A 21,479-nucleotide genomic window follows, 5' to 3' on the forward strand; every position below is an offset into this window, starting at 1 on the left:
TAAACACACTCATGATACTTTAACCCTATATTTCACCATTACACTGCCGATTTAAGACGTGTTTTTTTACAGACAATACATTACATATTCTAATTGTATTATATTATGATTGTTCAGGTGCAATCAAACACTCCCAATTAGTCATTATTATAGTGTAGGTAATATAGCACATTAGCATTATGGTTGCACTCAAAGGGCCGGTTGTAACTTTATGACTAATAAATATTTAATATATATAAAATAATGTATTATATATCACATTATTGCCTCTGCATTGGATTATTATCGGATAGGGTAATAACTTAATAATTAAGTACGTCTGAAAGCAGAAGTCTAGGGCAAATCCTTGCAAGTCTCTTCAGTGAGAATGTCACAAAATGATTTAAAAAAAATTAAATACTGAGAAAAAGGCAAATTCTCAGAAAAAATGAATATTTTGAAGAAAAAAAGTCAAATTCGGAGAGAAAAAGTCAAATTTGAGATGCATTGTAGGAAATGTAGTTTATGGGCAATGTGCTTCTGTAAATCGACATGTAATGTAGCTTTGCAAGCTCTTGTGGGGCCGCAGAAAATGAAGTCGCGGGCCGGATTTGGCCCCCGGGCCTTGAGTTTGACACCCCTGATTTAGAGTCAATATCATGTTTTCCTCTGAAAGGGCTGACCGGAAGTAGTTGATGTGATGCTAACTTGACGGCTGGTTCACCGTGAGTCTCGTGAATGAATGACATCATGCTGTCGGTCTCCATCTGCGACATGACACCTGCAGACACTAACGGTGAGACGTTATTATTTACAACCTGCCGTTAAACCGGTAAGAGCGACGCGTTCACGGTTTTCTGTTTACATAATGATTCACAGAAGAGTTTCTGTTAGCTAGCATGCTAACGTTAGCCTCAGTGAAAGCACCCAGGTAGAGCTAGTGCTGCTAAAGATGCTAAAGATGGAGGTGAGAGGAATTCACCTGTTAGTCTTATTAAAATGGGAATTTTCCTTTTTTCATGAGGAGAACACCTGCTTGCATCCATGTTGGGAACATTTCCAAATCAATGTAATGCTACATGATGGTACATTGATTTAATTAAATGAATTGTGTTATCAACTAATTAATGCCACTTCTGGTCACATGTGCATCTTTTTTTTTTTACTACAAGCTATTTCAACACCTACATTTGAATGCATGAGTGTTATTGATCTAATGATGTTCTATAATAGTGTAAGAATCACAGGGGACAGAGCCTACTGTAACACGAGACAGTACAGTGTAGTTATGGCAATCAATATCTTAAGTGCCAGTCTCCTTCAACAATGCAACATAGATATATATATATTAACATAAAATAATGCAAGAAGATTGCTTGCAAGTCACCTATGTGCAGGAGAAGTAGATAGAATAGAATAAGATAAATACAGAATATTACATTAAAAATACTCTACAAGGATAACATATTGGTTATTGTAGTAATGAATAAATATGTGAAGTGCAAACAGATGGACACTTAACGTTAAAAAGACACTTCACAGATCCCCGGAGTTTAGCAGTCGAATGGCCAGTGGGATAAAACTGCCCCTTATTTGAAGCAACGTTGACAGTTTCAATGCATGACTTTTTCTTGTAAACACAGGCTTTCACTTCGGGACCATCGATACATGTTACCTTTGAATTGCACAACACCAATGTTACTTTCAGTATCTGCCTTCTAACGTTTTTGTATCGGCAAAAACTATGCCAAACAAGTTCAATTAAATGTTTAATATTTTTCGGTAGTTTCCATGAGAACCAGTAACTCCAAATAAAGCAGAATTGTCTGACTATACTCAACTACCGGGACACACCCACTTTTTATTGGATTTTACTCCCATTTCTTTCTTATATCGACATATTTATTTTAATTGAACACTCTTAGATTATTTCAATAGCTCCAATATTACGCGACCTAATGACCCCAAATCCCACTGGACAATTAGGACACCCCTCTTTGAGTTGTGGGCTGACACAACTTAATATTATTTACATTTTTGTTCTGACAGCCGTTCAGCTACATGTATGTTGGTAGTTTTGTTTGCACTGATAGCAAACATGTTCCTCTGGTCAGGAGCCCCTCCTGTGTTTTTGTTTGATGGTTGTGGGCCAAAATGCAGATGTTCTGTCCCAGTCCAGCCCTGATTGAGTCCCTCTCTTGAGTAACTTCCTCTCTGTGTTGCAGGTGCAGAGTGATGCAGCAGAAGTTGTGCTCCAGAGGTTCTGGTTCTTTCCTCTCGGAGAGGAACGGCCAGGCCTGCGGCGCCTCCCCCTCCTCCCTCCCGTTCCGCTGCCCCCGCTGTGGAGAGCAGGAGCGTTTCCGCAGCCTGGCCTCGCTCAGAGCGCACCTGGAGTACCGCCACTCGTACTGCTCGCCGGACGTGACCAGCGGCGGCTTCAGCATCACCGGGAAGCTCCCCGACCCGTTAACGGCATCGATCCCGTGGCACGACATGAGCCTCCCGACCCGCAGGGGGCAGCAGAGACCCCCGCATGTTCGCTCCCTCAGCGACAGCAGAGACAGGTATATATTTTTTTTATTTGCACGTTATTGGCATATACACAGAGATGTCAAAAGTACACATCCTTTACTCAAGTAGAAGTACAGATACTCGTATTTAAAAATACTCTGGTAAAAGTACCGACTAAACTTTTTTACTCGAATCAAAGTAAAGGCTTTGAAATGTCCTTAAGTAAAAAGTACCCATAGCTAGCAGCTGCTTTAAAGAGTACCTGACCTCCCTTTATATTAATAGAACAATAATGTCATTGTTAGCTAATGAATGTTTCCATGCTGAACAACGGCAACATGACAACGTTTCCATTGGTCCCTCTTCTTTAGAGAAGACCAGGAAGTGATGGATACACGGATCGTGTTCAAATCAATAGGCACGCAGTGACTCTAAAGAATAATGACCACGCACCAACACACATTCAGACTAAAGGAACCAGCTGTTTGGGAAATGAGAGAAGTAGAAAGTACAGGTATTTGAGTTCAACATGAGAGAAGTAGAAAGTACAGGTATTTGAGTTCAACATGTGAGAAGTAGAAAGTACAGGTATTTGTGTTCAACATGTGAGAAGTAGAAAGTACAGGTATTTGAGTTCAACATGTGAGAAGTAGAAAGTACAGGTATTTGGGTTCAACATGTAAGAAGTAGAAAGTACAGGTATTTGAGTTCAACATGTGAGAAGTAGAAAGTACAGGTATTTGAGTTCAACATGTAAGAAGTAGAAAGTACAGGTATTTGGGTTCAACATGTAAGAAGTAGAAAGTACAGGTATTTGAGTTCAACATGTAAGAAGTAGAAAGTACAGGTATTTCAGTTCAACATGTAAGAAGTAGAAAGTACAGGTATTTGGGTTCAGAATGTAAGAAGTACAAGAAAAAAGTCGTCAGAAAAATACTGATACCAGAAAAATGTACTTAAGTACAGTAACAAAGTATTTGTACTTCCCACATCTGAACATACAGTTTGTTTTTGTTCTGTTATAACGCCTTGTGTGGAATGCTTTGACAATACTATGTTTAAAATATGGCCATGCCAATAAAGCCCCTCTGTATTGCCAGCGGGTTCCTCCCCTCCTACGGCTCTGTGAGGAGGAGAACCCAAAGCGTGGGGGTTGGGACGCAGGCCGAAGAGGAAGATGATGATGAGGAGGATGATGAAGAGGAGTTTGGGTCAGATGACGACGATGTGGGAGATGATGATGAGGACGAAGGTGAAGAAAAAAATGGAGGTAGAAATGACGGCGATATTAAAAAGTCAGACACTTGCCCCCACCGCCTGAACCACCAGCTGTTCCACCCTCCTGCTCCCCTCGCCCCCCCGCCGTACCCCAACCTGGACCTGGACCTGGAGCTGGTCGGTGCGTTCAGCTTTTGTTTTTGGAGCAAAGTTTTGTTTGTTGATCCAAGGATTTAAGAGAATAACATATTTTATAGTACAATCACAGCGGCTGTAGTTGGCAATTTAAATAATTAAAAACTACTTAGCCATGTAAACAGCTTTTAAGGAATAATAGTTTTTGTCCTGCACATTGTGAAAAATTATAATCGACAGAAGTTTCTCCAGTGGCGGTTCTAAACCAATTTGACTGGGGGGGCCACTGGGGGGCCAGTTATTTTCTGAGGGGGGCACAATAAATGCAGGACGAAAAAGAGAACTAGACAGTATGAAGTAATTTCGCATAAGAAAACAATGCAATACAGTTATTGGTATTTGTTTCAGTACACTTATTTATTTCAGATACATCTTATAGTTATTACTGTTAGCTTCAGCTTAAGTTATTGTGCAATGTCAATCAATCAATGTTTATTTATATAGCCCAATATCACAAATGTTACATTTGTCTCAGTGGTCTTCACAGTGTGTACAGAATATCAGTATGACAATACGACACCCTCTGTCCTTAGACCCTCACATCGTACAAGGAAAAACTTCCAAAGAAAACCCAGTTTAAAGGGAAAAATGGGAGAAACCTCAGGGAGAGCAACAGAGGAGGGATCCCTCTCCCAGGACGGACAGACGTGCAATAGATGCCGTGTGTAAATTGAAAAGATAATACATTTGCAACATAGGTAGTCCAAATGTTTGGAAATGCATGTGTGTATAATAGGAAGATGAATCCACGAGGATATCCATCCAGGACCTATGATCCAGGACCACAGCCACGACTCAAGATCCAGCGCTCGCGATCCAGGACACAGGACCGCAGGATCATCCATGACTCCGGATCCCAGCGTATATAGACACCAAAAAGAAAGACATTTGGGGAAGCTGGGTTAATCGGAACATGAGTGTACACGGGTATAGACAGAGAGAAGGAAGAAGTAAGATGTCCCCCGACAAACTAAGCCTATATCAGCAAAACTAGGGGCTGAATCTAATCAGCCCTAACTATAAGCTTTATCAAAAAGGAAGGTCTTAAGCGCACTCTTAAAAACGGATAGGGTGTCTGCCGCCCGAACACAAACTGGAAGCTGATTCCACAAATGTGGAGCTTGATAAGAAAAGGCTCTGGCTCCCATTGTACTTTTAAAGATTCTAGGAACAACCAACAACCCTGCATTCTTGGAACGCAATGCCCTAGTAGGACAGTAGGGTATAATGAGTTCTTTAAGGTAAGATGGCGCCTGCCCATTAAGGGCTTTGTAGGCGAGAAGAAGAATTTTAAATTCTATCCTGTGTTCTATAGGGAGCCAGTGTAAGGCAGCCAGAACAGGAGTAATGTGGTCCCTTTTCCTAACTCTGGTTAGTACACGAGCCGCAGCATTTTGAATCAGCTGAAGCGACTTGATTGACTTCTTGGTACTCCCTGATAATAAAGAGTTACAATAATCCAGCCTAGAAGTAACAAATGCATGGACTAGTTTCTCTGCATCGTTTTGAGGCAAGATATGCCTGATTTTTGCAATGTTACGTAGATGGAAGTAGGCGGTCCTTGAAATTGATTTTATGTGGGCGTTAAAGGATAAATCCTGATCAAATATAACACCAAGATTCCTTACAGTCTCACTGGAGGCCAAATTAATGCCATCCATAGTTAGTATGTCTTTAGATAATTTGTTTCGTAGATTCTTCGGGCCAAGTACAATAACTTCAGTTTTGGTCGTGTTTAACATCAAAAAGTTTAAGGTCATCCACGTTTTTAAGTCCTTAAGGCAGTCTTGAATTTTATTTAGATGATTAATTTCATCAGGCTTGATTGATAAATATAGTTGAGTATCATCCGCATAACAATGAAAGTTTACAGAATGATTCCTTATAATATTGCCTAACGGAAGCATATATAATGTGAACAAAATAGGTCCGAGCACTGAGCCCTGTGGCACTCCATGGCTAACTTTGGTTTGCGTGGAAGATTCATCGTTAACACGTACAAACTGAGAGCGTTCAGATAGATAGGACCTAAACCAGCCTAAAGCAGTTCCCTGTATGCCAACTAAGTGCTCTAGTCTTTGCAATAGGATATCATGGTCGATAGTATCAAATGCAGCACTAAGATCGAGCAAAACAAGAATAGAGACAAGTCCCTTGTCTGAGGCTATTAGAATATCATTTGTGACTTTAACCAGAGCTGTCTCTGTGCTATGATGTGTTCTAAAGCCAGACTGAAAATCTTCAAATAAATCATTGTTTTTTAAGTAATCACACAACTGTTTTGCGACCGCTTTCTCAAGAATTTTTGAGAGGAACGGAAGATTAGAAATAGGTCTATAGTTGGCTAAAACCTCTGGATCGAGGTTGTGCTTTTTAAGAAGCGGTTTTATCACTGCTACTTTGAATGATTGTGGAACATAGCCTGATAATAAAGACATATTCATAATATTTAATAAAGAAGTGCTAATTAATGGAAAAACTTCCTTCAACAGCTTAGTTGGAATTGGGTCTAACATACACGTTGATGGTTTAGAAGAGAGAATCATTGAATGTAATTGTTCAAGGTTAATGGCTGAAAAGCATTCTAGTTTACTATCTAGTGTAATATTAGAACTTACGATTCCGGGAGCTGTTGATAACACTATACTGGTTGAAGGCAAGAGGTCATTAATTTTGTTTCTAAGAGTAACAATTTTATCGTTAAAAAAGCACATAAAATCATTACTACTGAGTGCTAAGGGAATAGAAGGCTCAATCGAGCTGTGGCTCTCTGTCAGCCTGGCTACAGTGCTGAAAAGAAATCTTGCATTATTCTTATTCTCATCTATTAATGAAGAGTAGTAGGCTGCTCTCGCTTTACGCAGTGCTTTCTTATATTCATTGAGAGTAATATGCCAAATTAAACGAGATTCTTCAAGTTTAGTGGAACGCCATATCCTTTCAAGTTGTCTAGACTTTTGCTTTATTTTGCGGGTTTCGGCATTATGCCATGGAGCTAATCTATGTTGTTTTATTTTCTTCTTTTTCAAAGGAGCAACAGAATCTAATTTTATTCGCAGCGCATCTATAGCACTATCAACAACATGATCAATTTGGGGTGGTGTACATTTTGTATAAGTTTCCTCCCCTACATGCAGACATGCTATCGAGTTAAGTATTGGTTGAATCTCTTCCTTAAATGTGGCTATAGCACTAACAGATAGGTTTCTGCTGCAAGAGCTTTTGACTAATGCTTTGTAGTCTAGTAACAGTACTTCAAAAGTTACTAAGAAATGGTCGGATAAAGCAGGATTATGCGGTTCGACTAATAGTTGCTCAATTTCAATACCATAAGTCAGAACAAGGTCGAGAGTGTGATTATAACAGTGGGTTGGTTTATTTACACTCTGACAGAAACCAACAGAATCTAATATAGAGTTAAATGCAACAGTAAGGCTATTTTTATCATCGTCAACATGAATATTAAAGTCACCTACGATAATTACTTTGTCTGTTTTAAGAACCAAAGTTGATAAAAACTCAGAGAATTCTGATAAGAATTCTGAATAAGGACCTGGTGCACGATACACTGTAACAAATAAGATTGGCTGCAAAGTTTTCCAGGTCGGATGCGTAAGACTAAAAACGAGGCTTTCAAAAGAGGTATAATTACATTTTGGTTTAGTATTGATAAGTAAACTTGAGTCAAAGATTGCTGCAACTCCACCTCCTCGGCCCGTGCCTCGAGCAATATGAGTGTTGACATGGCTGGGTGGAGTGGCCTCATTTATGCTGACATATTCTTCATGTCTCAACCAAGTTTCAGTGAGACAGCATATATCAATATTATAATCTGATATTAAATCATTTACCAATATTGCTTTAGATGCTAGAGATCTTATGTTTAAGAGACCACATTTAATCTTCCTGTTTTGTTGCACTGTAGTAGTTGTTACATTTACTTTTATTAGGTTATTATGTATGACACCTCTATTAGGTTTTACCTTAAATTGTCCTTGGGCAGACACACACACCGCTAATATTGGGTATTTTATTGGGTTCGGGATTCCTATGGGTGACTGCCTAGGAGAGAGCGCAGAGAAGCGTGTAAGACTGCGACTCTGCCTCCTGGTCTCAACTCCAGTTTGTCATGGATTACGTCCACAAAGCCCTGAAATGTTTGCCGAAATGAGATCTGCACCTTTCAAAGTAGGGTGAATGCCGTCTCTCTTAATCAGACCAGGTTTTCCCCAGAAGGCTGTCCAATTATTTACGAAGCCCACATTGTTTGCTGGGCACCACCAAGACAACCAGCGCTGAAATGATGACATGCGGCTATACATGTCATCATTGATCAGATTGGGGAGGGGACCAGAGAAGATTACGGTGTCCGACATTGTTTTAGCATAACTACACACCGACTCCACATTAAGTTTTGTGCATTCTGATTGGCGTAAACGAACATCATTACCACCGACGTGAATAACAATCCTACTGTATTTACGTTTATCTTTAGCCAGCAGTTTAAGATGCGCCTCAACGTCGCCCGCTCTGGCCCCCGGAATGCATGTGACTGTGGAGGCTTCGGTCTCTAAATTCACGTGTCTCATAATAGAGCTACCAATAACCAGAGTTGGCTTCTCAGCGGGTGTCTCGCTGAGTGGGGAATATCTGTTAGATACGTGAACGGGTTGGTGGGGACCTGCGGGTTTCGCGTTATGCCCCTTCTGAACAGTCACCCAGCCTCCCTGCTGCTCGGGAGTTGCCGGGGGACGGCTAAGAGGAGCTACATTTTGCCGGTCCGCACATGCTAACATGGGCTTTACTTTAACTGAGTTACTTTCTAAGATGCGGAGCCGGGCTTCTATGGCTATGATTCCCGCCTCCAACCTAACAACTATACTACATTTAACACATGTATCCTTACCAGTAAGGGAGGCCGGGAAGTAACCAAACATGAGACAGGAAGAGCAGGAAATAGCACCAGAAGGTGGGGAAAGAGCCATGGCTAGCTATCAAGCTAAAGTAGCTACCGTTAGCAAACCCGAAAAGAGTGTAGGCAACTGTGGAGTTACAGTCGCTAAGAGAAGGAGAGTTGTGAGTGCTTAAGCTGTAGTAACGTGTGATTACAACGTCAGGCAGTTGCCGTGATCAAGAGTTTTAAAACGATCGATTAAGTTTAAGTTAATAAGCTATCAGCAACAGAACAGGCACACGGGATACCCGGAGATGAAAACAACAACAACCGGAAGTTACAACGTGCAACGTGCTCACCGCAATAGGTTCCTCCTTCCTATTGCACTCTTTTAATTGTAAATAGTTAAAGGGTTCCTTAGCTGGCCGGGTCTGTTTTCACCACTTGTGCCCCTTTCACACCAACGCGGTTTCAGGGCCGGTTCGGAGCTGGAGCTTGAAAAGCACCGTTTTTTCCTGTTCACACCGCAGCGGAGCCGCCTCTAAGCTCCGGAATCCGGTTAGTTTCAATATGTTTGCACACACACCATATTTATATAAAAATAAAGGCAATGAACAGTTACATCTCTACTTTACATAAGGGTGTCTGCACAATCTCACATTACAGCAACAAAATCCTGCGGTTTTTGGCAAACTGAGCACCAGAAAATATACATTAAAAAAAAAAAAAAACTTTTCAGTGTTAGGGGGGCCACAGGGGGTTCAGAGGTCAGTGTTAGGGGGGCACTGGCCCCCCCTGCCCCCCTAGAACCGCCCCTGAGTTTCTCAAATGGCTGAAAAATGCTTATTGACACCTTTAACATAGTACACTCTCCTGTCTCCTATCCTGTCACCTCTCCTGTCTCCTCTCCTCTCTCCTGTCACCTCTCTCCTCTCCTGTCACCTATCCTGTCTCCTCTCCTGTCTCCTCTCTCCTCTCCTGTCTCCTATCCTGTCACCTCTCCTGTCTCCTCTCCTCTCTCCTGTCACCTCTCTCCTCTCCTGTCACCTATCCTGTCTCCTCTCCTGTCTCCTCTCCTGTCTCCTCTCTCCTCTCCTGTCTCCTATCCTGTCACCTCTCCTGTCTCCTCTCCTCTCTCCTGTCTCCTCTCTCCTCTCACCTATCCTGTCTCCTCTCTTCTCTCCTGTCTCCTCTCCCATCTCCTCTCCTATCCTATCACCTCTCCTGTCTCCTCTCCTATCCTGTCACCTCTCCTGTCTCCTCTCCTCTCTCCTGTCTCCTCTCTCCTCTCACCTATCCTGTCTCCTCTCCTCTCTCCTGTCTCCTCTCCTGTCTCCTGTCTCCTCTCCTGTCTCCTCTCTCCTGTCTCCTCTCCTGTCTCCTATCCTGTCTCCTCTCTCCTCTCCTGTCTCCTCTTCTCTCTCCTCTCCTGTCTCCTATCCTGTCACCTCTCCTGTCTCCTGTCTCCTCTCACATATCCTGTCTCCTGTCTCCTCTCCTGTCTCCTTTCCAGATCAGAACCAGTACTCCGGTCTGCAGACGGCAGCAGCCTCAGCAGCGGTGCGCCGTCGCCTGGCAAGTCTCCTTCGCGCCGCCGACAGCACGATGCAGCGTCGCCTCGCCAAGGTGAGCACGGAGCTGGCTCAGACGGACACGCAGCTGCTGTGTGAGCGCGCCCACTCGCAGCACCTCGCCCAGGAGAGGCAGGAGGTGGCCGACAGAGAGCGGTCGCTGAGCCGACAGGTGGACGTGGCCGTCATGGTGATCGCAGCGCTGAGGGAGCAGCTGAACGCCTCGGAGAACGAACTGGAGCGACAGGAGAGGTAAAAGTGATCGTGATATATATATATATATATTAGGGCTGTCAAACGATTAAAATGTTTAATCAGATTAATCACAGCTTAAAAATTAATTAATCATGATTAATCACCATTCGAACTATGTCCAAAATATGCCATTTATTTATGTATATTGTTGGGAATGGAAAGATAAATGAAAGCAGGCGGATATATCCATTTAACATACAGTATCTATGTTTATTATAACATTTTTCTGCATGTCAAAATGAAAGACAACCCACACACCTATCAATCATCAAACCGTGGGGTCTTAATTCATTACGTGTTGATTTCTATCAACGGGGGAGTACTTCAGGAAAGTCGACAGAGGGGGGGGGGGCGCTAGTGGAGTACTTCGTGACCACAGAGCGTGAACGTTGTGATCAGCTGTTTTAGCGCAGTTCTCCAGTGAAGGGGGGAGTCTCCCTCCGCAGCCGGTTGGCGTAGTTTTGGCACAGTTCCGTTGTACAGACCGACGTTAACAGCAGCCTGTCTGTGCACACGGAGACCGACTCTGTCGTCCGGTGATCGAACCGCCTTCTGGAAAAGCTTCACAAGTACGTCGGTATGCAAATGCGCTTTGTGACACAAGTGACGGTACGCATTTCAGATTACGCACATAACCTGCGTACCAGTTATGTGCACCCCTGTACTACAGCAAGAGTATTCTCCGTCGGGACTTCCTGCAACAACACCACGCCGTTATCAAAGATGTTCTATTGAGAAGACGATCACTACGTGACAAAAGTTTTCAAAACCGTGGCTACTGAAATCAATCTTACTAACTGCTGTCTGTGCAATTTACTCCGCGCGAGTTGGCAGACTTTATTTTGCTTACTTTAACATACTTTTTCATGGTGGGGCTAAGCCATTTCTTGGTATGGGTGTAGCCTACCCCAGCCATACCCTGGCGCTGCCACTGGTGGCACGTATGGGGCGGGCCATTCTGCACATGCGTTAAATGCGTTAAATATTTTAACGCAATTAATTCAAAAAATTAATTACCGCCGTTAACGCGATAATTTTGACAGCACTAATATATATATTATTTAATCAGGTAAAGACTCATTGAGATTAAAATGTCTTTTCCAAGAGCGATCTGGCCAAGAAGGGCAGCATGAACAAAGTTACAACAGATAAAACGCAGACGAATACAGCTGTAAAACACAAATAAAATGGCACATTAGCCAGTCAATATGCAAATTAAAGAAACTATGAAAAATCATTAAAAGCTGGCAAAATTATAAACGACTTCAATTTTGGGATATACACATATTCAAGTGAAAGTCTTAATTGTCATACGCACAGCAACAGTGTCAAAGTGAACTTTATTGTCAATCTTTCAGTTTGTGTGTACAGACAGAGAGATCGAAATACTGTTTCCCAAATCAAATCAAATCAACATTTATCATAGCCCCAAATCACAAGGAGTGCCTCAAAGGGCTGTACAAAGCAAAGACAAAAACAAAATACAAACGTCATAGCATAACGATTATAAAAACTTGGATAAGTTAACGTAAAATGTGCTATTTTTCTACAATCTATATCAACAACAACTGTGTGAAAATGTTTACTTTACAATATATACTAGTGTATTAAAGATGTCATTGATATTACTAGTATTTAATTAGATTTCTGATTTCCATGTGTGCAGTCCACTTTATTTTTCTCTTGTGCTCCACATGAACTGCTCACTGACCCAGTGCTGTATTTGGATATCATTTCTGTTTTCCAGGGAGGTGATAACGATCCAGAAGTTCCTGGAAGCGGCGGCTCGACAGGAGACGTGCGGTAAAGTCCGGATCCAGCACTTCATCGAGAATCTGCTGAGACGCATCGCTCTGGCCGAGAGGCTGGTGGAGTATTACCAGGAGAACAGCCCGCAGCAGTGCAGCCACTACAAGGTACAGCAGGGCGGAGGAGAAATACATACTTCATAGGGTCCTTTTCTGGGTAATAAGCACTTTTGATACAAATTATTAAATTGTCCCGATAATAATAAAACCGTTATTATTTTAAAAGTATTGACACTGTATTTTTATTTTGTGTTAATCCTAAATGTAACGGCGTATTTTCTGTTTGTATTTAGTTTGTCTTGTATCTGGTTGTGTTAAAAAAACGAACCTTTGACCTTTGTCTGTGTCCTCATCAGTACCAGCAGCCCAGTGAACACACACCTCACAGGATCACTAAAAGCAGGTGAGAAACTCTACACTGATGCTGTCATCCCTCAAACTCAAACTGAATGAGTTTAAAATCTCCAGAAGTAAAAAGCTAATGTTGGGCTATAAAGGAACTACAGCTCGGTCACATGACTTCACGTCACCACCGCTAAGCTAAAGGCGGCTAATGTTGGGCTAAAAAGGAACTACAGCTCGGTCACATGACTTCACGTCACCACCGCTAAGCTAAAGGCGGCTAATGTTGGGCTATAAAGGAACAACAGCACGGTCACATGACTTCACGTCACCACCGCTAAGCTAAAGGCGGCTAATGTTGGGCTAAAAAGGAACTACAGCTCGGTCACATGACTTCACGTCACCACCGCTAAGCTAAAGGCGGCTAATGTTGGGCTATAAAGGAACTACAGCTCGGTCACATGACTTCACGTCACCACCGCTAAGCTAAAGGCAGCTAATGTTGGGCTAAAAAGGAACTACAGCTCGGTCACATGACTTCACGTCACCACCGCTAAGCTAAAGGCGGCTAATGTTGGGCTATAAAGGAACTACAGCTCGGTCACATGACTTCACGCCACCACCGCTAAGCTAAAGGCTGCTAATGTTGGGCTATAAAGGAACTACAGGTCGGTCACATGACTTCACGTCACCACCGCTAAGCTAAAGGCGGCTAATGTTGGGCTATAAAGGAACAACGGCACGGTCACATGACTTCACGTCACCACCGCTAAGCTAAAGGCGGCTAATGTTGGGCTATAAAGGAACTACAGCACGGTCACATGACTTCACGTCACCACCGCTAAGCTAAAGGCGGCTAATGTTGGGCTATAAAGGAACTACTGCTCGGTCACATGACTTCACGTCACCACCGCTAAGCTAAAGGCAGCTAATGTTGGGCTATAAAGGAACTACTGCTCGGTCACATGACTTCACGTCACCACCGCTAAGCTAAAGGCAGCTAATGTTGGGCTATAAAGGAACTACAGCACGTTCACATGACTTCACCTCACCACCGCTAAGCTAAAGGTGGCTAATGTTGGGCTATAAAAGAACTACTGCTCGGTCACATGACTTCACGTCACCACCGCTAAACTAAAGGAGGCAGACAACCAAAACACATTTAAAAAAACATTGACTTCAAGATTAAAGAACAAAATGTGCTAAAATGCCGACTCATTTCCGGGTTTTATCACTCATCCCTGCACCACTCTATAGGTTATTATCAGAAGTATCTTCAGGGTCCCAGCAGATCCTTTAAAAGTCTTATCTGATATTCAAGGTCTAAAAAAGTCTGACATTTTAGGAGGGGAGGCATTACATTTTATCTTGGGCAGAATGAATGCATTTGTTTGTTAATGTGAAGGCAGTCATGTTGGGTAGGCACTGAATATGTCCCGTTATTCAAATGCAATAAAACTCAGTAACGGTTTATACTGTTTTCGAGTTCATCGATTTTTTTTTGTATTGGTATTATTTTTTCCCTGTTAGAGGGGTCTTAAAAGTCATTCAATTTGTACTTAAAAAATGTGCAGAGACCCTGATGTTAATTGAAATAAATCTGACATTTGCAGGTCAGCGGGGGGTCAGCTGTCCTCCTCCGGTCTCCACGAACACAGGACCCACTCCCACTCGTCCTCCTCGCAGTTCGGGGGCCGTCCTCTGTTCTCCCGAGCGGGGGGGGCGGCGGAGCGGGAGCACCGGGAGCGTCTGGCTCAGTCGTCCCGGCTCTTCTGCCGACCCGAGAACCGAGACGACATCTGGAACCACCAGCGGCGCCGCTCGGCCGGGTACGAGGTGTAGAACTGTAGAGCAGCGGTTCTCAACCTTTTTCAACTCGGGGCCGACTTAAGTTTTCGCGGCCCACATTCAACCATAAACAATAGAGTGGTGCAGTGACGCGTCCTAAAACCCGGAAGTGAGTTAGCATTTTAGCACTTCCTGTTCCCGCGTCTCAGAGCCAATGGGATTTCTCCATAGGATTTAGGAACAAAACGTGCATTTATCAAACAGGTTCGTTTTCCACAGACCTTATTTTTTACAATATTCAAAAATCCTATGGAGAAATCCCATGGCTTTTTTGTCGAGGGAACCAGCAGCTTACTTCCGGGTAAATACGTCATCCCTGCACCGCTCTATACGCAGGCTCAATAAAGTTCAATTCAGAACACGTGACGCGTTGTAAATCCAGTAGAACAGACCGTTGTCAAGGACTGTAATGACCGTTGCTAGGGAGGATCGAGAAAGAGAAAGGAGGTTCTAATATAACAAAATCTTAATAATGAAAATGTTTCCACACAAATCATAATGTTTTGCAAATTATTTGGCGGCCCACTTGCAATGCGTTGGGAACCGCTGCTATAGAGGAACACAGGGGGGGGGGGGGCTCCAGGCGGTAAAACTTTATTTAACAACGACTCTATTCCAGCGTGGTAACCTATGGAAAAGTACATCAAATTCACACCAAGCTGATTTTTAGACAATCATGTAAGCTTCATTCACTTTTACTAGAATAATCTCAAACCTGGCATAAACAAAGCTTTGAAACGGCATTTAAAAATGTTTCAGAAGGACAGCGGAAACACAAAATAAAGTAGCTCTCTTGTAAATCCTATGTTGACTTGAAATAATGGCAAATTCCAAAAAAATGTGCACGATTTACCTTCAAAGATTATACTGGATTTGTTGATCTCCAGAGAAATGATCTTTAAAAACATTGATAATGTGTACATCATAAGGTTATTGTTCTTGGGCAGCTGCATCAAAAACGACATGGCGTTACAGTTATTGCTATAAGAATAGACAAATAAAAAAAGCGTTTAAAAATAAGGTACAATATGTATAGTTAAATGTTTTCAAACTGGTCTGAAAATAAGAATTTCTTGTACTTAACTTCACAGATTATTTGACATACATGTGTGTATTTGATCACTCTCTCAGGGCAACTGTGACCGGTTGCTTGCCAAATAGTGAGCCCACATGTATCTGTACTGCGAAGCCTTATTAGAAATGGTAGTAACTCATTAATACATGGTCATAAAGAGAGGCCAAGAAACATCAAGATGGATGGGGGGGAATCAACTCAGTGAGCAACAGATACCAAGGACGCTGGCTGGTGAAGAAGACGAAGTCAGCTAGGTAGCCAATATAAGGCTTAGCAGTACAGATACATGTATCTATGTACATTTCTCTTTTTTATGAAGGAAAATCCAAATACATTAAAATCATAATTTGACAAGGAAAAAGACGGGTTCCTAAAAACATCTTTAGATGACGAAGCATACTGAAGAACACACACACACCACACACACACACACACACACACACACACACACACACACACAAGATTGTAGGAGACTATGTGGGTTTCTGATGTAATATAACAACAGTTGGTACCACTTTACCATAAGACTACCCTGATAAAGGGTTTACGAATAGTTTGTAATTCATTTATTAATTAGGTTGTGAACACTTTATACATCATTAATAAGCTTTTATAAGACATGAGATAAACAGGGCAACTGGGACCGGTTGCTTGCCAAATAGTGAGCCCACATGTATCTGTACTGCTAAGCCTTATATTGGCTACCTAGCTTACTTCGTGTTCTTCATCAGCCAGCGTCCTTGGTATCTGTTGTTCACCGAGTTGATTCTCGCTAAGTAGCCAATAGAAGGCTTAGTCATCTTGCCAAATAGTGAGCCTGTGTTGATGTATGAAAACTATGTTAGAACTGGTTTATAATTAATGATTCATAAAGTGTTTACAACCCAGTTAATAACCCTTTATGAATCCTTTATAAGTGTAGTCTTATTGTAAAGTGGTACCCAATAAATTACTCTTTTATGAAAGCTGCTTGGCTTCAGGCTGCGTTACAGGGTCTAAGAACATAATGCAATAAGAGATATTCCTGCAAGGCAACATAACGAGCACATATTAGTAACTGCAGATGTTCTATTGCCGTCTTATTACTTCCTTTCCTTTCCATAGATTATTAAACTGAAATACTGTCAGGTTTTACACCGGGTGCTTTCTCAGCGGGATGTAAGAGTCGGCTTCTCGTCTCATTTGTCAGCACAACAAAATCTCATATTCAGTACAATTTAATGATCTGTCGTCAGTGATACTTACATTCTGAATCCTCTCCTCCCGTATGTTAGAAAACTTCAGGTAAAAACGTGCTTTTGTATTCATCTCCTGATTTAATTATAGTTATTGAATGGAAACGAGATGATGGAGCGTCCTCTCCTCTGGTTCAAACTCTACGACGACACATCTACAGCAGACCTGGGATCAATGAACATTTAACTCCAATGGAAGATGGGTGGTGTTCGCTACATCACGACCAATTCTGATTATTGTACAAAGAGAGAAAAGTTGAATATGTCGGCTTGTAAAATACTTTATTGTGATATTTATATTTTCTGGTCCTGTGTAGCGAATCACACCCATCCATTTGTATCGGATCTAGACTTATACACCGTCCGCCTGCCACAAATACTCACCACAGCCCCAATTCTGGATTAATCCGCCGCTGAAAGTAGTCCCTTGAAATCTTAATTATACAACATTGTTCAAATCCGAAATATTAATTGGTCAAAAGAAATTGGACTGCAATCAACAATACTAGTTCAAATGATCATAGAATACGTAGAATATAAGTATTTTTTAATCAAAATGATGAAGTGAAATACATTACATTGCATTTAGCTGACACAATAAGTGCGTTCGACCAAGAAGATACAAACTTGAAGAAAACAGAATCATAAAGTACATCAGGTTTCATAGAGCCAAAACATTTCAAGTGCTACTCAACTGGCTTTAGAGGAGCCAGTCTTTTATTAGTATATAAGTGCTTTGTTAATAGTTCTATCGCTCGAGGTGGAGTCGAAAGAGATGAGTTTTCAGTCCGGAAGGTGTGTAAGCTATCTGCTGTCCTGATGTCAATGGGAGCTCATTCCACCATCTTGGAGCCAGGATAGCAAACCCACGTGTTTCTGCTGATGGGAACTTGGGTCCCCCTCGCAGCGAGGGTGCAGCGAGCCGTTTGGCTGATGCAGAGCGTAGTGCACGTGCTGGGGTGTACGGTTTAACCATGTCCTGGATGTAGGAAGGGCCAGATCCATTCGCAGCATGGTACGCAAGTACCATTGTCTTGAAGTGGATTTGAGCAGTTACTGAAAGCCAGGGGCGGACTGGGACTAAAAATCAGCCCGGGAAACTCGACCGGCCCAACTCGGTACCGGCCCACCGGGAAAACTCCCAGTATTCCCAATGGCCAGTCCGCCCCTGCTGGAAGCCAGTGGAGGGAGCGGAGGTGTGGTGTGGGAACATTTAGGAAGGTTTAGGACTAATTAGTTTGAACTACTTAGAGTTACATTTTTGAATCCTAAACGATATGGAGGTCAGAGAGAAACTATTGGTTTTGGTATTTTTATGGGATTTGTTGACAATAACAAACATATATAACAGAATCAGGCTTTATCAAAGTACAGCCACTAGATCGTGTCCGGAAAGTGTGTGTTGTCCCTTTACGCAGAGCTGTTTATGCATCTTTGTCCACCCACAAAGCAGTGTGTGCATGCAGGTTCATTTGCCCCAGGTCTGCAGGGCGCCACACGCAAGCGAATGTACTCCTGAGCGAATGCTTAGCTCTGAAGAGACGCCGAGCTTTAGGCGCTCGCTCGCTCACAAGCGGGTGGAGATTCTCCGATCACAAATGAATGACGTCGTATCAACGCTTTCATCCAAAGTGACTTACAGTGCCGTGAAAAACGCCTACGGTTACATTTGCAGTTCAATAGAGTCGTTCCTCTCTCGGTTTCTTTTGCACTCATCCAATGATAAGAATGTAAATGTAAAAGACGGTATTCGGTGTCAAATGTATCCTTGCTGTCGTCGGTTTAGGTTTTGTCGTTAATGGATATTTTGTATACAAAGCTATTATGTGTCAAGTGGAAGTAGTAGTCCTAAAGTATTCTAACCTGGCACAGTATTCATATTTCCCCCTCTGCTTTTATTTGTATTATTTCTTATATTTTTATAACGGACAGGAATGACGTCATAGAAAGTCATTAAATCTTAGAGAGACCTGACTGTCATTTCCTCCAAAATGTGTAGGGCTGCTATAAAAATGGAAGCCAAATGTGTGTCGTCCATTTAGAGAACCAAGTCAGACGATATCTTGTTTAATATGTTATTGGATAACTACTTAAAAAAACATTAACCATTATTTTTTATATGCTTCAAGAGTTTAAAAAGCTGAGGGTACGTGTTAGTTTGGCCAGATTGACTTTCTACTGCTTCTTTTAACATTGGGACCTAATAATATTGCATCGCACTTTGTGAATTGAGGCACTGCTGATGGAAGTGTTGCTGCTGCTGTCCATTTTAAAACCCTGACATATTGCACAAAGAAAGAGTCGTCGTCAAACCGCTCTGCTGTTGCCGTGACGACATGGAAAAAGACCAGCAGGGAAATATACAACGGATTAGGTTACAAATTACATTTGAAAATAAGGTGTTGGGAGAGCGGTGTAATATTCAGAGAAACACTCAGAATTGTATAAATTAATGAAGTGAATTTACATTAAAAAATCTTTTAAATTTGCCCTAAAAGAATTATTTGTACATTTCTAAACTATTCCTTGTAATTGTAGGACTTTGCAATTTCAGAGAAGTTTTTTCTTACGATTCACATTCCTTTCTCGTAGATTTACCAATTTAATCGAAGGGGAACATTTCATTTTCTTGTCAATTTCTGACTTTTATCTGGAAAGAATCTTCTTCCACAAAATGGTTGAAAAAAAGAAATCGTGAAACGTTTTTTTTCTCTGAATGCTACCTTACTCTAGACCAGGGCTACTCAATTAGTTTGGAACGGGGCCGGTTGATGAAAATGATCCAAAGCAAGGGGCCGGGGAAAAGATGGCTTGAAATATGATCAATGACGGGAAGTGTCACTACAGTAGCTAGTAGGTGGGTTCGAAACCCGCAGAAGTTTTCAGGCAAAGTCTTCCCCTCTATCTCTCAATGTAACACCCTCTCTGGAATAAAGGCACAACAGGAGATTACTTTTGAACATTATACTCAAAGGGCCAGTCAATATCACCCCGGGCCGGATTTGAATTGAATAGCCCTGCTCTATACGCTCCGTAATAATTTTTTAACGTACAATATCCCTCATACTACCGATTAGAAATTGGCCTTCCCCAGGTGTCTTTCATCGTGCACTGAAATTCAGGAAACTATGTTACTGATTTAAACATGTTTCTCTTTTTAAGTTAGCTGCAGAAAGTTCAAATTAATTTAGCAGCATGCACTTCCCCCTCCCTGACTGCAGATGCTATGGGTTTCTCTGCAGACAGCAGCATAACTCGTGTGTGTGTGTGGAGGAGTGTGTGATTTCTGTCCCTCGGTTGTAGGTAATATGGTTGAAGATGCATAAGGAAGCCCTACTACTACTACTACTACTACTACTACTACTACTACATATGCAGCTGTTGTGTTACTGTGAAAGCATGCTTCTTATGTAGCAAAAAAAGCAAAGTACTTATACTGTTATCTTGTACTACTATGTGTACTTTTGTAGCAGAGCGAGGTCTATTTTAATGGTACAGTATTTGATGGGAAGTTGCACTAAACTGACAAATAGCACTTGGTGTGGAGCTGTTGGATTTTAATAAGAAGGGAGAGTCGCAAAGTGGACAATCATCGTGTTCCTGCTCAGCGTTTGGAGGGAATGGAGCTCCGAGGAAGCAGCTGGAGACGTGGGAGAAAACATAACCGAAGTGTTATACCTGCAGTTTGATTATGACACTACTACCTTTCTGGCCGCGAGTCGGTAGAGATTAAAGTTAGTTTTTATGTTGTGTACAAAAATGTTTCCGCGCCACGTTTGAGTATCCTCGAGTTCATCATGTTTGTCCGTAGGGATTTCGTTTGGCAGAAGTGATCTCTAGTTTTGTGCCTTCACTGAGAAACTCTGTCGTCTGTATAACACTGTGCAAAATGCAATACTGTGAAGAACTGGAAAACTTTTTATGTTGAAACTTGTCGGTCTGTGAAATCCATCGAAGATTAAAGAACATGACACCAAGATTATTACTGTGGGTTATTTTTATTGCCAAGTTATCACTAAAATAATGTTACATTACACATGTTTTAACATTGTATTACATTACATGTTACTTATTAGACGCTTTTATCCAAAGCGACTTACATACTCAATACTGTGGCCAATCCCCACAGGAGCAATTTGGGGTGAAGTGTCTTGCCCAGGGACACAACGTCATGCTGACTGCAGTGGGGTTTGAACCTGTGCCCCCCTGATCCCAACACCAACATTGCACTGGCTCCTAATTACTTTGAAGAGAGAAAACTAAATAATCTCTGTATAAGTTTAAGCGTTAATTTGTTAAAGCGTATAATGTGATTATTTATATATCATTTATTTATTTTTCAACGTCCTTTATTATTTTGTTGCAGTCAACTGAGTTATGAATGTTTAATAAAATATGTGGTTTATTGATCTTACATTTAAATATTGTTCTTTAAAGGGGACCTATCGTGCAAAATGCACTTTTTGATGTCTTTTATACATCAACATGTGTCCCCGGTGTGTCGGGGAACTCACGCAGCGTCAGAAAATAAAACCCTCTCTTTTCCTC

General features: G+C 41.9%; 2 protein-coding genes across 2 annotated transcripts in view; one reads left to right on the forward strand and one right to left on the reverse strand.

Annotated features, from left to right (window-relative positions):
• The window catches only part of crls1 (cardiolipin synthase 1), a 404,081-nt gene that overhangs the window by 186,016 nt on the left and 196,586 nt on the right, over window positions 1-21,479 (reverse strand). The gene's annotated exons all lie outside the window — the stretch shown is intronic.
• On the forward strand, window positions 693-20,893 carry znf365 (zinc finger protein 365). Its single transcript, XM_034100306.2, has 7 exons — window positions 693-775; window positions 2,205-2,543; window positions 3,591-3,889; window positions 10,311-10,620; window positions 12,371-12,539; window positions 12,788-12,834; window positions 14,387-20,893. The coding sequence occupies exons 2-7, from the start codon at window positions 2,215-2,217 to the stop codon at window positions 14,613-14,615; spliced, it is 1,383 nt and encodes a 460-aa protein (XP_033956197.1). The 5' UTR covers window positions 693-775; window positions 2,205-2,214; the 3' UTR covers window positions 14,616-20,893.

This window comes from Pseudochaenichthys georgianus, chromosome 15 (genome assembly GCF_902827115.2).
Source record: "Pseudochaenichthys georgianus chromosome 15, fPseGeo1.2, whole genome shotgun sequence".
In the NCBI taxonomy this organism is placed as follows: domain Eukaryota; kingdom Metazoa; phylum Chordata; class Actinopteri; order Perciformes; family Channichthyidae; genus Pseudochaenichthys; species Pseudochaenichthys georgianus.